The 14,755-nt window shown below is 33.5% G+C and overlaps 2 protein-coding genes across 2 annotated transcripts; one reads left to right on the forward strand and one right to left on the reverse strand.

The window, feature by feature from the left end:
• The first annotated feature begins 187 nt into the window (after nucleotides 1-187).
• On the forward strand, nucleotides 188-2,718 carry LOC107420077 (transcription factor KUA1). The gene is made up of 3 exons (XM_016028942.4): nucleotides 188-703; nucleotides 1,397-1,590; nucleotides 2,142-2,718. The coding sequence occupies exons 1-3, from the start codon at nucleotides 367-369 to the stop codon at nucleotides 2,535-2,537; spliced, it is 927 nt and encodes a 308-aa protein (XP_015884428.3). The 5' UTR covers nucleotides 188-366; the 3' UTR covers nucleotides 2,538-2,718.
• A 3,170-nt stretch (nucleotides 2,719-5,888) lies between these two features.
• LOC107420162 (K(+) efflux antiporter 6) lies at nucleotides 5,889-13,584 on the reverse strand. Its single transcript, XM_016029054.4, has 20 exons — nucleotides 12,757-13,584; nucleotides 12,211-12,254; nucleotides 11,823-11,881; nucleotides 11,579-11,657; nucleotides 11,417-11,478; nucleotides 11,250-11,325; nucleotides 11,072-11,146; nucleotides 10,732-10,803; nucleotides 10,534-10,617; nucleotides 9,963-10,031; nucleotides 9,771-9,848; nucleotides 9,501-9,589; nucleotides 9,279-9,375; nucleotides 9,106-9,159; nucleotides 8,248-8,343; nucleotides 7,566-7,754; nucleotides 7,402-7,479; nucleotides 7,139-7,183; nucleotides 6,426-6,515; nucleotides 5,889-6,308 (listed from the first exon to the last, which is right to left on the reverse strand). The coding sequence occupies exons 1-20, from the start codon at nucleotides 13,001-13,003 to the stop codon at nucleotides 6,216-6,218; spliced, it is 1,776 nt and encodes a 591-aa protein (XP_015884540.1). The 5' UTR covers nucleotides 13,004-13,584; the 3' UTR covers nucleotides 5,889-6,215.
• Nucleotides 13,585-14,755: the final 1,171 nt, after the last annotated feature.

The raw sequence follows: 14,755 nt of genomic DNA on the forward strand, positions 1-14,755 counted from the left end.
TATACATATATATGTGTGTGTATGCATGAAGAAAGAATAAATTACCAGAGAGGTCCCCCACATGCATAAGTACAAAGATGCCATTTGTAGGATGACCTTTTATTTTTCATCCTCTTTATAAGTAAGAGAGAGAGAGAGAGAGAGAGAGAGAGATTTTTATAATTTTATCTGATTATATATTATATATACCACAAAGCACATCAGTCATTAGTGATTTCTCTTTCTCACTCTCTCATCCTCCTTTCTGTTTTTAGCCTTAAAGTTTTTTTTTTTTTTTTTAATTTTATTTCTCTCTTTCTCATCCTTTTAATTTCTTTCTCTTTTTATGCCAAAGATTTGTTTGATTTTTTTGTTTTTTTGAGCGAAATGGGCAGGAAATGCTCGCATTGTGGGAAAATGGGTCACAATTCAAGGACTTGCACCTCCCACAGAAGAGGTGTTATTAGTGGTGGGCTTAGGCTTTTCGGTGTTCAACTTGACCTATTTTCTTCTTCTTCTTCATCATCGTCATCATCATCTACTTCTCTTGCTATGAAGAAAAGCTTTAGCATGGACCACTTATCATCTTCTTCCTCTTCATCACAAACACCCTCTTCTTCTTCATCTAATTCGCGCAATATTACAAGGGATGAGAATTCTGATAAATTGTCTAATGGATATCTCTCCGATGGACTCATAGCAAGAGCTCAAGAAAGAAAAAAGGGTGAGTCTCAATTTTGCATTCTTGTATTTATTTATTTATTTTTGGTTTCCTATGTCAATTTCCTTTGAAAATTACCTAAAGATATATAGAAGACAGATCTATATCTTATGAATAAGATTGAAGATAGATCTATATTTATGATTATGAATAAGATAGATAGATCTCTTTGAATTAATAGATAGTACGCTGACCTAATTAGAGTTAAATCCTGGAAGTAGTAATCTTTTTTATTTTAGTAACATTTTATCTTCCCAATAAATTCATCTTATATATATATATACGCACACTTCCCACCGTAAAAGTACTATTGTACGTATATATGCAGGTATGCTTTTAATTTATTTTGCAGTTAAGATTAATATTTTGTTATAAAAATCTCATCCCCATTCAAAATAATCCTTGGAGTGGGGAGGGAGGCGAATCCATCAATGATGAGGACATTACAAATCTTTATATCTATGCAAATTACAGGGCGTTTCAATAGTAGTACTCGAGGAATCTATTTACTTGCAGAAACTAATTGTTGAATAAAGTAGCAATTAATTTAGTCTCTGGCAAAAGAAAATGTCAAGAAGTTATTTATGTGGATTTGTCTTGGTTATTAATTTTCTTTTTCTTTGTTGTTGATGATGCTTTGATATATGTGCGTACGTTTGGGTGGGTGGGGTAATAATTAATTAAAAATGGGGTCAGGTGTGCCGTGGACTGAGGAGGAGCACCGGATCTTTCTGGTTGGGCTGGAGAAGCTTGGTAAAGGTGACTGGAGGGGCATCTCTAGGAACTTCGTCACTACCAGAACTCCTACTCAAGTTGCCAGCCATGCACAAAAATACTTTCTGCGACACAACTCCATCAACAAAAGAAAACGCCGCCCCAGCCTTTTTGATGTAATATATATATATATATATATATAAATATACCATGTTTATATATACACACAAAAATTCTCTTATCCAAAATCCTTAGAGTTCAGATTCTCCTTCAATCCCTTAATGAACATGTAAGCTCATGAAAGTCATACATAGTGCATAGGTGCAACAATGCTCCTTTTAAATATTTAAAGGAGGATCTGGACTTTTAATATCTTATATTATACAGATAGATTTGTTATAGTGTATGTCTATTTCCTATCTATTATAATATAAATGTTTAAAAATTTATATGTCTTTTTAATAATAAGCGTCTAAATTTTTTAAATGTCTATATATAGGTGTTTACCGTATCAAAATTTAATATACTTTTTATGTAATGCATACATCTATAGATTTATATAGCTTGTAAATATTTATCTATTCTTAAAAGATAGGTGTACAACATCAAATTAAAAACTTGCCGATATACAGGCCATGGATAGAAATGTTGTGTATATCTATATGTGTTCTTCCATTACTTTGAATTTCTTTTAGTGCATAACTTGTTTAAATTTTCTAATGGACAGGTTGGAAGAGACCGACTTTCTCTTCAAACGAATAATATGAATCATCAGATCTCGACGGCTACTACTGAATCAGCTGATCCATTTGGGTTTTCATCAGCGAAGTCCACAATTTCTGGTCTACTGCTTGATTCCAGCGCCACTAAAATGGACACTGCAGACAAAATATTTGGAAATAATAATGCTGTGTGGCCATTAATTAGTCGTCCCAATATTCCAATGGCAGCTCATCAGTTTGATGATCCGTTTGATTGTATGGCTGCCTCTTCAACTACACAACCTTCTCTTCCAAATGCAGCAGCTCCTGATTTAGAACTCAAACTTGCAGCTCCAATGGCGCTGGATGAACCAAGTAAACCATGTTCTAAGGGGCTTCTGATTCGACCTATAAGCGTTTGAAATTTAAACTGCTGGTACATTAATGGAATCATGACGTATATATATTTTCATAAGTTTTTTTTTAATGCATATTTAGGCACAAAATGGATTTTGAATGTTAATAATAGAATCAGGAAGATTCAGTGGATGACAAAATAGAGTACTAATCTAATGATATGTTGAAGGATTTTACGCTTCTTGATATACTTGTATTAGCTATTGACTTGTTCGTACGTACTTAAAATATTTAGCTAAAAGAGGAAAAGAAAGAAGGCGTTCAAATATGGATCATATATGCATCAAAACCTGATACTTTGTCAATTACCATTGAAGCCCACAATATTAAAGTCTACATGCTAGCAGCCTAAGACTTGCTTTTTCTAAACTTTGTTTATTCTAAATAACTATCTAATTAATTTTTTTCCTGATAAACTTATCTCATTAATTAATTAATCCACAAAAAGTTTGTTCAATTACTTTGATGTCCAGAATATCAGAAACTTGGTAGCTTCTCAAACTTTGACTCCCCAAGGTTACGTTTGGTTGAGATGGGATCATTTTGACCCAACATTTATATACATATATCCACTTTATTTTCTTATTCAATAATATATAATCTAAGCTAAAATATTCGAAGCTGGTCACTTAAAAGCCTATAACTCTAAACCCATATATTAAATCTATATGCCCCCTTAATTAGTTTCTAGTTTCATCATTTCAGAAGGAATGGTTGATTATCACATAAAATAATATTATCCTAGCTAGTAAAATAAAGAAAAAAAGAAAAAAAGTTAAAAGTATCAGAGGGCCAAAATGGCCACTGGCTTTCAACATTCCACTCAAAGAAGATAATTAAAAATTAATGCAGCCAAACAAACAATAATAATAGTAATAATATAATATTAATTATCTGGGACTCATATGGAGTACTTAATGTGTCATATAATATATCCACATCATCCATCATGAGGTGTTTACTGTTTGAGCAAGTGACGTTTCTTGTACGACTCATCGTTTTAATGATGGATTGGTTAAGACCTAAATGCCAACTACTAATTAAGGTGTAAAACGAGGTCGAATAAAAAATTAAGTTGAAGATTCCAGAATAGCGTGTCAGGGAAATAGAGAAATGTGTGATCGAAATTCGAAAGAGTCACGCCGAGCTAAGTTAGATACCAATTCCCACAAAAAACCATCCAGATCTGGAAACCCTTTTCTTGAATTTTTCTGAAGAGTAGTACACAAATTAAGCCCATTATTTACTGCTACCCTTTAAATATGCTGTTATTATATCACATTCAAGCGGGGACCTCATCTCTCTCTCTCTCTCTCTCTCTCTCTCTACATCTTTCCATTTTGATTTCAATGTCGGCTTTATCTTTTGTATTTTTAAGACTCATTTTCATCATTTTACATTTGAAAGACAAGAAACATATTCAATTTTAAGGGCACGGATGAGTATTTCAATAGCATTATCTAAAGCTTTATCAAAATTCAGAAACGACGAGGGATAATGTCACATTCTAAACAAAATGTAACAAAAATTTTCCACTAAAAGATAATATATAATAACAATAAAGTATATATGTATATATATTTTTTCTTAAATAGGATAATCTATCTACAATTTATAATGTGAATCCACATCTTTCATTTATTATAATAATAATAATTATTAAATGATGAATTTATTTTCATTGATATATACTATATCATGAGAGGATGAGAAATATTATTATTATTAATATTATATATATGAGCATGAAAAAGAAGTGGATTATACCTGTCCGAGAAAACTCTGCGCCACATTCCAAAAAATTTGTCCGTTTGTAAAAACACTTTTAAGAAACAGTGACATTTGAACTACCAACGAATGTCTTGTTTAAAATTTACTTCCAAAATAGCTGTAAGTCTGTATGAGGTCTGTGACCATTAATATGATGTCGGAGTCGGACGATAAATTTTATCCGCGAATCTCTCCCACAGTATCCATTAATGTGTCTCATAAGTCATTATCCACATTTTTTTCATTTCAAATTAAATATAAATGGCCTACCTCCCACTCGTTGGCCGGCTGTCAAATTATTTGCGCATTCAAACTCCTCATGAATTGTCAAATCCCATCGACCCTCTCTGGCGACGCCGTGCAATTATTTTGGCAGTTGTTACATTAAAATTTGGAAAATTTGTACTCCATAACAATATTTATCAAACCACGCATTTTACATCCTTTCCCTTAAATAGTAAAATATTGGGCTCAAATTACAGAAATAACATAACCCGACAATTTACCGAAGGAGAAATGTCAATACACTTTGTGTTCTGGAAAGTAAAGTGGATTTAGGCCCTCAATTTTCAGTAGTTGAAAAGTCTAATTACCTTTTCATTATCTTTTTTTTTTTTTTTTTTTGATCAGTTAAAAATTTTCATTTAATTTTTTTTTTTTTTTTGGAAACAAAATTTCATTTGATTAATAATTCTAAATCTTTAGATATCACATCGACCAATACAAAAGAAATTTAGATGAACAAAATTGTAAATTACATTGTTACAATGACGATGATTTGATGTTTGACTAAAAACTAATAAGAAACGTTTGTACATCAGGTGGTACATACACCCTTCTTTACCTAAAATGTGGATCCATATTACCAAAAAATAAAAATTAAAAAAGTAGAATGTAGGATCCAATGCGGGGTCCACGCCTCAAATGATCGTGAGGGTGTTTATAATTATATGTATTTCAATAACTGGAAACATTCTTATCTATAATTCTAAGTTGACATTCCAGAAGAATAACTCTTTGGAATTTTGCGAAGTGGTCATACAGATCAATAAATTTTGAAACTTCTGATATTTAGATCAAGATGCTTAGCAACTGGGCGAAAATGCATGCCTTCTATGTGACAAGATATTCAATTTCTGTTGCTTGTACATTGATTTTTTTTTAATTTTTTGGATTGCTTATATTAATTATTGACCACATTGTCGAATCATCCAAGTATAATTTTAACAATTTGTGGTAAATTGGTTCAATATTGTGTCCACCAGCAACCGGTAGAAAACAAATTATATTGGGAGTTGATAAAAGTCGAACATCAAGGCAAGACTACAGGGAAAGACAGTAGACAGCTAAACACCATAATAATTACAGTCTAATTCCAGATAGAAAACCATTTTATACGATTAAACGTGACAGTAGAACAGAACATGAAGTTTTATGATGAAAACGGACATGACGTGACAGTAGAACAGAACATGAAGTTTTATGATGAAAACGGACATGACTTAATACATTTAAAATTCTGTACGAAGCCATATAATATCTTTTCCCAAAATAGGAAAAAAAAAAAAAAAAAAAAGAAAAGAAAAGAGGAAAAATGAGGAGCCATATAATAAGTCATATAATAAGTATCACATCAAATGTTCTGGTAAATTACATGATTGTAACTATATTACATTTAAAAGAATTTAGAATTGTAAAGTGGCAAAAATGAATATTTTATGGTAAGAGCCTATCTGTTAGTTCTTTCAGCAGTTAGATAATCCTCGCAGAATTCTTGCATTGCAGAAACTGGCTTGATTTGTTGACAGGAAACAGAATAGCCCCTGGGAAATAGAGGCACTCCGCACAACTTGCAACTTTCTGATAGCTAGTTGTGGTATATAAAAATATCAGGTTAAAATAGATGTTTTCTCTCACGAATCATGCGGTCCTTGGACCATCACAATAACACGCTGCTGCTTTCCACTTTCAGTTCGGAGGTTATCCTTATCACCTTTAAATCCAACCTGAAGTTTGACAAACAAAATCAGAAACCAAACTTCAAAATGGATTAATCTTTGCGACAATCAAACAGGGAAACCAGGTAAAGAATTAGATTAACATTTAACAAAGTGTGTAATTACCTCAATAGAACTGTCAATAGGGAACCACCGTAGTAGCACACCCAGATGCACTACAGCAGGAATTAGCTTAAAAACTAGTGGTGTTGTTACCTGCACAAAGATGCGTCACAAAATTATTAAAATATCAAAATCACCTTAGCTGACACCATCAGATATTTACAATAGACTATTAACGATACACAACCGCCCACTTCTCTAGTACTCATTTATTATTACTTTTCTTAACCCAGAGAATACGACCATGAAACAAGATTTAACAGCCATGGACATGTGGACATGGCGATGAACTCAAAGTTTAATCTAGCTAACCTTGACATGTCTGGCAATGCCCAGACAAGGCAAGAAACTCATTATACATTTTTTCTATCCATGTTTTCGACATCAGCACAGCATGCAGGGCACAAACTTTGGACACACGGTGGCACATGGCCACCTCCAACTTGAAATGTAATAATAACCGTACAGAAAAATACTAAAGCATCTTCTTTAAGCCCTAGCATTGGACTCATGGAGCACCTGATTGGATATCCCCAAAGGGTAAAAGCAATAAAAGCGAAAAGAAAAAGATAATTGCCATGTCAATGTTGTGTTTGTCCTTTATGTTTTCACCGCCACTCATTAAATTACACTCACAAAAAGAAAACTAGGTACTTCCCATAAGAAGTACTGACTTGAACTGGACGTGATGTCACTTGAGGAAAATAATTTCATACCAGACTTAGTGCTGTGGTCCCCAGAAGTAGAAGATATAATTTCCCCTGAAAATGGTCAAAGTTATACCCTTAAGGAGATGCTTATAATTCCAACTTTCCTTGCTAGAAATTTAAAATTATTTAAAAAAAAAAAAAAATCTAGAAAGATTGCTACGATCAGAATCATGAGGTATCAGTCAAGTATGATACCAGAAGTTTTTTAGAAAGGGAGTTTTACTTTTTGAGAATGAGGACCAGTTTAAACCTTCAAATTTTGAACTAACCTCAACCAATTTAAGATTGGAAGCTCGACTGAGAAGAACAAAAGCAAATTCCCCTATCTGTGCGAGCGACAAGCCCACCTACATATGCACATCAATCCAAGAAATATCAATAACTGAATCCCTTGAAAGAAAGCAATTTAAGAAGATGTCATTTCAAATCTTACGAGAAGTGAAGTTTTGTTGTTGTAACCAAATCCCTTAACAACAGCAGTGACGATGATTGTTTTAATGGTTATAACTAATATAACAGATGCAAGTAATACATCAACATGGTTCCACAGAAATTGGACATGGATCAGCATCCCAATGCTGGCAAGGAAAAGAGCCGCAAAAAAATTGCGAATTGGTTCAATCTGCAGGAAATAAAAACTTCAGTGTGGCACTCAAATGCAAACTTCTGGAGCTTCAAAACAATCAGCAGCTATTTACCACAAACCATACTTAATATCATAACTATTTACAAGTCTTCCTAGTCCAAATTCAGTTTTACATTCACTTCCTACTAAGAATAGAAACTTCTAGTAAGCCAGCCAATTAAGTTTTGGCAAGTAAAAGAACATAACAATACTTGCCCTGCCAAGTGCCAATAGCATCCTACCCTGCACCCTCACCCTCCAACTCTCAAAAGGAAAAGCACGAAAAATAAATATATTGCAGAAGATATCTCATATATACATGAATAAATGAACCAGCCATTTATGCAATTGTACTTCATAATTGTAGGTATTAGAATAAACACAAACATGGAAAGCTCCATGCATAAAAATAAAATACCTCGGTTGAATAACAAAATTATTGGCTAACCACTTCTATAAGACATAATCGCATATGAGTCTATAGCCTTACTTGTTCTAGTGTATGTTGAGCAAGATCAGTTGTAGCTATCATCACCCCAGCAGCAAAAGAACCCAGTTCTAGACTTAGTCCCAGCTTATCACTACACTGCAATTATACAAACAATTACACAATAATAGCATATGAGACATACAATCCAAGGAAAAACAAGTCACAAGCTCAAATTATAATATGAAACCCATACCATCATATTATAAGGATCCATTCATAGCATTATATTATATGATGATTAATTAATATCACTTATGAAGACTTCTAGATGAAAAAGATGGGAAAATTAAAAGAATCTTTCGCCAGACATTAATAGATATAACAGGGAATTCACAATGTAAATGTCATGTCATACATCCCACTGGCACATTTCCATAATTCTAAAAGAACTTTCATTCTTAGGAGTTACAATTTACATGACCACACGAAACATGAATGTCTCTAGCCATGCAATGCAACTCGATCATGTTCGTAGTTCCCTTTATTTATTTATCTCCTAATTCCAATCTCACCATCAAAATGACTACCCCAAAGAACACAGATTGAAGCACAAATTCACAATTCAAATATTGCTAAAGAAAAGCATTCCAACTTATTGCTATATCAGGTTATCAGCTACGAGGAACATAAATATATATATATTTTTTTTTATTATTATATCAGGATTCATGAGGGGAAAAAAAGACTTCATTTCTCTATTGCTGTTGAACAGTCCTAAGCAAAAGAGGAAGGTAATTTATCAGATTTAGGAATGGCGCACAATATAGTTACTTTGCATATTAAAAGATGATAAATAACTAGAAACTTGTCAACATGAAGAATGAACTCCAGAAAGATAAAATAGCAAGATAAACGAACCCAGGCTACAAGCAAGCAGAAAGCAACTGACGCCAATTGATAGAGTTCATTGGTCTGCACACACGAGAATATGTTATATGTGAGGTGAAGGTAAACAATATATCTTCAACACATTCAGCAATTTTCAGTTGATTCTGTTTTTGCATATGTATCAGAGTAGAGAAACATTATACCTGTGATGATAAGCTTATCATCAATTTCAGTAACCAGGGAACACAGGTCCGAGATAAAATTGACAAAACAGCCAGAAACGCGATCAATACCATGGTCCTGTTAAGTGGGTGAATAGCTTCTCATTACTCAAGAAAGAACACAAGTACAACATAATACTGAAAAATAGCCAAATATGTAATCAACACTACCATAAGATTACAATTTATGCATCAAAATCTTACAATTTGGTCATAGACATCAACCCTTGAAGAACACCGGAAGTCCCACCAAGAACTGGAAGCAAAGCAAACAGCAGACCCACAGCACAATCCTGGAATGCTAACAACCTCTTAAGATAGTTTTTATGAAAGTATCAATGAAACTATTTATTCAAATTTATAATTCCAGTGATACAGATAACATGTCAAAATAATAATGATTATTTCAAGAAGATACCATAAATAAACCAATCAAATAAATTGACGTCCAGAATAAGAATAAATGTTACAGACCTGCAAAATAAGGGTGCCTATAGTGACTTGACCGTGAAGGGCATTGGTAGAGTTTTTTTCCATCAAAAACTTCAATACCTTAAAACCACAAGAATGCAACTTATCAACAAGAAAACTATATATCCATGTTAATGGAAGATTGTCTACATTTGTTAATACACATGCATGCAACAAGATTGCGTAAAGTTTTACCACTGCTGTTGAAGACATCGAAAGGAATGTGCCAACAAATACCCCCTCGGAAGCTTTACCACCACATAACTGCAAACAGCATCCAATCAGAACTGCAGAACATTGAGAATAAGAAACACCGTACAATATAGACTGCTTAAATAAAGGAATCATTGCCTGAAGAAAATTTCTAGGAAGGACATTTGTATATTCAGAATGCTAAGTAGAAAAGAGACATCCAGCTTAATCTTACGGGCCAAATACTAGAGCCATAAAGAACTAAAATGCTAAAACAAAGTACATGAAATAATTATTGTTGCTCTTATTACCTGCAACTGAAGTAGAATGGCAACAATATGCTGCTATTACATGGTCAACATTGTCAAAACACAGAAAGAAAATGTAAATGCATACATTTGCTGGCTTTAATCACGTTCTCATACCCTGTTTTACTTGTATCTAACCATATCACTATAATTGTTCATCTCCAAATGCAGTACTAAATAGAAACAACTTTAGGAAGCTCACTTTGACATGAAAAAGTGGACTAGCAAAGGCACATGGAAATTCAGTAAAAGTAAAGTATACATACCGATGCTGTAATACCACTGAGGCACATAAACAGGAAAATTTGGAGCAAGCCTCCTAGAACAGCAACTGCTCGAACAACTCGAAGCTAGAATCATAGAGGGATGAAGTTTGACTCACGAATTTAAATATAGTTATAAGCACTTCAAAACTGCAAAACAGATAGAGAAAAGATGATGTGGGGGTGAGAACATAAGCCAACCTTAGTTGTGGAGAACTCCAAGCCCAAAGCAAAAAGAAGAAAAATTACACCGAACTGAGCCACTGTTTCAACCTACAAATAAATCAGTGTGGAAATAAAAATGGCATGTGAGATTACCTGGAGAAAGAAGATGGTAATAGCAATGAAACCTTAACTTTTGACACACAACCCTCACACTAAAACAGAGTACAACCTAACACTAAAATAGAGTATAAACTTGCAACAATAGCAGGAAAAAACAAACACAGACCATCACTAAACACACTAGAAAATGTTACTTTTATGAGGAAATAATAGGAGAATCCTTGATAAAAAATAAAAATTGCAGGAACAAACATACTTGCACCATTTCACTGACAAAGCTGAATCCTCCAGGTCCAATTACTGAGCCTGCCAGCAAATATCCAGTAATAACCTGCAACATTTTATCATGTGCAACAACAATGTCAAATAATCAGAAAGACATGACCAAAGCTGCATTGTTTCGTCAACGAATCTTAGCTAGAAGATAACCAGACCGGCTGTCCAGCACAAGCGAAGGCTATTCCACCACAGGTTGCAGATACAATGACAACTACCAAATCTGATATCAATCTATAAAGAAACATGTAAAAGAGTCCAGATAAGCTTCCTAGTTAAGTGGGAAATAATAAATTGCTGATGCTTTGAAAACTATTAAGTTTACCTTAAGTCTAGCTGCAACACTGGATATTTTGATTTAAAATTTGATATAATAAAGACATTGTCCTGGAGAGAATATAAAAAGATAAAAAGGATTATGCTTTATAAATTATAAACATGACAAATTAAACCCCACAGGAAAACATTTTCAAAGAATTAATCTTACCTTTCTGTCTATCAATGTGGGAGTATCTTCTGCTCCATTATCATTATCCAGATTGAAAACGTTATGCAGTTGAAACGACCTAGTTAATCCACAAAGGATAGATGGATAAGCAAATTTTTTAGATGATTATTAAAAGTCTCATGATAAAGCAAAATACTCATCGTTATTCTAACGGCCAACAGCCAAATAAGAGTAATCAGAAGCTACATGATGAATATATTGGTTTGAGGATAGAAGCATATACTTTTCCTCTTTTGTCTCATTTTTCTTTGACTTAACTCTGGCAACGGTTTCCAAAACTGCCTGATCAGCATCAAAAAGTAAAACAGCTACATTTAGCATAGGTTCCAAAACTAAAAAACAGGTTCTTAATGAATTAAAAATGAAGGATCCGCTATTAATCTAGCATTACAAGATCAGATTGTAACTACAACAAACTGAAATTGAAGAAAGGAATAATCATAATAGGTTTGTTAAATCAAAATCCTTTTAGTAAACATGAACAAAACTAAACAGAGCAAAATATCTGAAGTTCAACTTCTGGCGGCCAATTTAGTTTATATATTTTAGGGTTAAAAAGTGCCATCCAAAACTTCATTGAAGACTACTTAGAGAATATTTGTATCACTAACCTGCTGTCCAGCAACGCTGTTGTTAAAACTTCCGGCATCAGCAGCTGAAGCATGATAAAACAAATAATGACAGATTACAGATTATAAGTTAGAAAAATCGCACTGCTCGATAATTATTGAATATATTTTTAGTGATTATTTAAAACAGAAAAAAAAAAAAAAAAAAGTAAAACGCTTCCTAGAAATCTGGGAAAAGAAAAAGAAGCAAAATGCATTAATTAAAAAAAGTAAACAATATCACAAATTTGACCGATCAGAAGCAGAGTGAGGCCTGGGCTAAAATCATGCAAAAGAAAACTCTCCGGAAAATTCTCATTCATGTAAGAATTACTGAGAAAACAGGATAAAATGAATTGCTTCTTGATTGCTTCATAGGCATGGGAAGCAAAGAAAGCGTTAATTGCCAATTTGCCAACAATATGAGATCTTTTACGATTATCCTGGTAACTCTAATTTCTCGGCAAGAAAACGCATCGGCAACCTAAAACCCTAATTAAACCGCGAAGCAAGGTAAAAGGAAAAAAATAAGAGCTCGGATCTACGAACCTTCGTTCTGTTCATTGTCCTTGAACTCATTCTCTAAAGCTTTATCAATCATGTCGGCGAAGCTGCCTTCTTTGGGCTTATAGGTGGACACATTCGATTCGGAGGCGTTGGACAGAAGGAGCCGATCTGAGTCGTTGAGCGGTTGAGCAAGTGAGAGCGAAGGAAGCCAATCCAAGCAAAACAGAAACAGAGTTGGAGCCAAGATGAACAAGAGGCTGAGCTCCGAGGAAGACAATCTTCTCAACATTGCAGAGAGAGAGAGAGAGAGGGAGAGAGCACTTAGCAGGAATCGCGCTGGGACGCAACTTGGAAACACAGAGAAAGAAAGCGTCGGTTGGCGGAGGTTCACGATTGGTAGAGAGGGAGAAAGAGAGAGAGAGAGGGAAAGAGAATGAAATGAGAGGGTGAGAAAGCCGCGTGTTGTACTGACAGAGAAAAGAAAGGGAATAACCAGTGTTGAAGAGGGGGGTTAAGTTGAGGTCATTGAGATTAATAAACAAATACGGGAAATTTTGTCAAATATTGATGGTTGATGTTATAGACTGGCGGTGAACGTTAGCTGCCGGTGTAAAACAGATGAAGAATTTTACGTTAGATGTTCACCTGGATTTAATTCATACATATATATGTATGTATATAGCGGCTAAAGGCTAGTGGCACGCTGTTGAATTGCAGTGGGAGTCGTAGACTTCTTTCCGTTTGACTTGTGTTAGATGTCGGTTGGTGATTCCTTCTATTTCCTTGCCAATTTCTTTTTGCTGAGAATTCTACTGGAAGCGTCATACGATGATTAAAATTATTATTATCCTCACCCAAAAATTAAAAAATTAAAAATAAAAATAGAAAACCTTTCACTTTGCCCATGTACAATGGGAGCTTGGTTTTATTTTAGCTGGCCAACTTGGTCATATATTATAAGAGGTTATTTTAGTATTCCATAGAAGAAATACAAGAGAAAAAAAAAGAGGGTAAATATATATATATATATATAAGGTAATTAATTGAAGTAATGGAGTAGGTGATTTATATGATTCATGATGGAATTTTTTTTTTCTTTTTTTGGGAAGAATGATTCATAATGGATTACTATGACTTTTTTTCTGGCAAAGGGCAAAATAAGGAAGTTGGGTTAGTTAAGGAGGCACCCGTGTCATGTGATGTGGTGAGGCAGACAGGGATTAATTGGTTGGAATTAATTGTATATATTTTTTTGTGTTTAATAAGAATGGCGGGTCCCTCGCTAGTGATGCCATTGCATTTGCAAATTGCTATTGTTCCTTTTCTAAAATATTCATTCCCTCATTTTCCAATAGAAAACGATGACAAAAATATAATCACCAAAAAAAAAAACGATGGCAAAAATATGGTAAACGACACTTTCATTAAAAAATAATAATAAAATTAAAAAAAAAAAAGCTAAACGACACTTCCAAAATCTCATTGCCATGCCCATAAAGCTCTGGGAAAAGGACCAGCGAATATTATTTATTTATTTGCAGTTTCATAGAAAATTACCATTAAAAAAAGGGTTCCCCCACCCATTAAAAGAAGTTAGATAAAAGAAAAAATCATAAGGAGATGATAGTTACGGTGATTGAATATTTTTATCAATGAATTTGAATTATAGAAATGCAGAAATTTAGGATAATTTATAATGTTAAAAAAAAAAAAATCAGACTCATACCATCAACATAAATAAAAGGAAATGTTTAAATTTTAATAGGTAAAAAATCTCTATCAAACTGAGAGAGCATCAAAAGTGTGCGGTTACAGCAACCTTGATAACTTGAAATTCCATTTGGTTGATGTAATTGGTTCTGACATTTTCTTTCTTTTCCCTTTTTTTTTTTTTTTTTCTTTTTGTTTTGATGGTAACATTTTCTTTGTTTTCTATGGAAGATTAGGCTACATTAAAATTTGCAATACCAACATTCACCAGCATCTCACTGTGATGCCCATAATGCTGGAATAATGAACAGCAAATATTATTTATTTATTT

This window comes from Ziziphus jujuba, chromosome 5 (assembly GCF_031755915.1).
Source record: "Ziziphus jujuba cultivar Dongzao chromosome 5, ASM3175591v1".
In the NCBI taxonomy this organism is placed as follows: Eukaryota; Viridiplantae; Streptophyta; class Magnoliopsida; order Rosales; family Rhamnaceae; genus Ziziphus; species Ziziphus jujuba.

What these genes read in the sequence shown, in the direction of transcription:
- LOC107420077 (XM_016028942.4), top strand. Translation starts at nt 367, where the DNA reads ATGGGCAGGAAATGCTCGCATTGTGGGAAAATGGGTCACAATTCAAGG. An exon ending in AGCTCAAGAAAGAAAAAAGG is followed by an intron (nt 704 to 1,396) that starts GTGAGTCTCAAT and finishes AAATGGGGTCAG; the next exon opens with GTGTGCCGTGGACTGAGGAG. An exon ending in GCCGCCCCAGCCTTTTTGAT is followed by an intron (nt 1,591 to 2,141) that starts GTAATATATATA and finishes TCTAATGGACAG; the next exon opens with GTTGGAAGAGACCGACTTTC.
- LOC107420162 (XM_016029054.4), bottom strand. Translation starts at nt 13,003, where the DNA reads ATGTTGAGAAGATTGTCTTCCTCGGAGCTCAGCCTCTTGTTCATCTTG. An exon ending in CCACATTGATAGACAGAAAG is followed by an intron (nt 11,479 to 11,578) that starts GTAAGATTAATT and finishes TATTCTCTCCAG; the next exon opens with GACAATGTCTTTATTATATC. An exon ending in ACAACAAAACTTCACTTCTC is followed by an intron (nt 7,480 to 7,565) that starts GTAAGATTTGAA and finishes GTGCATATGTAG; the next exon opens with GTGGGCTTGTCGCTCGCACA.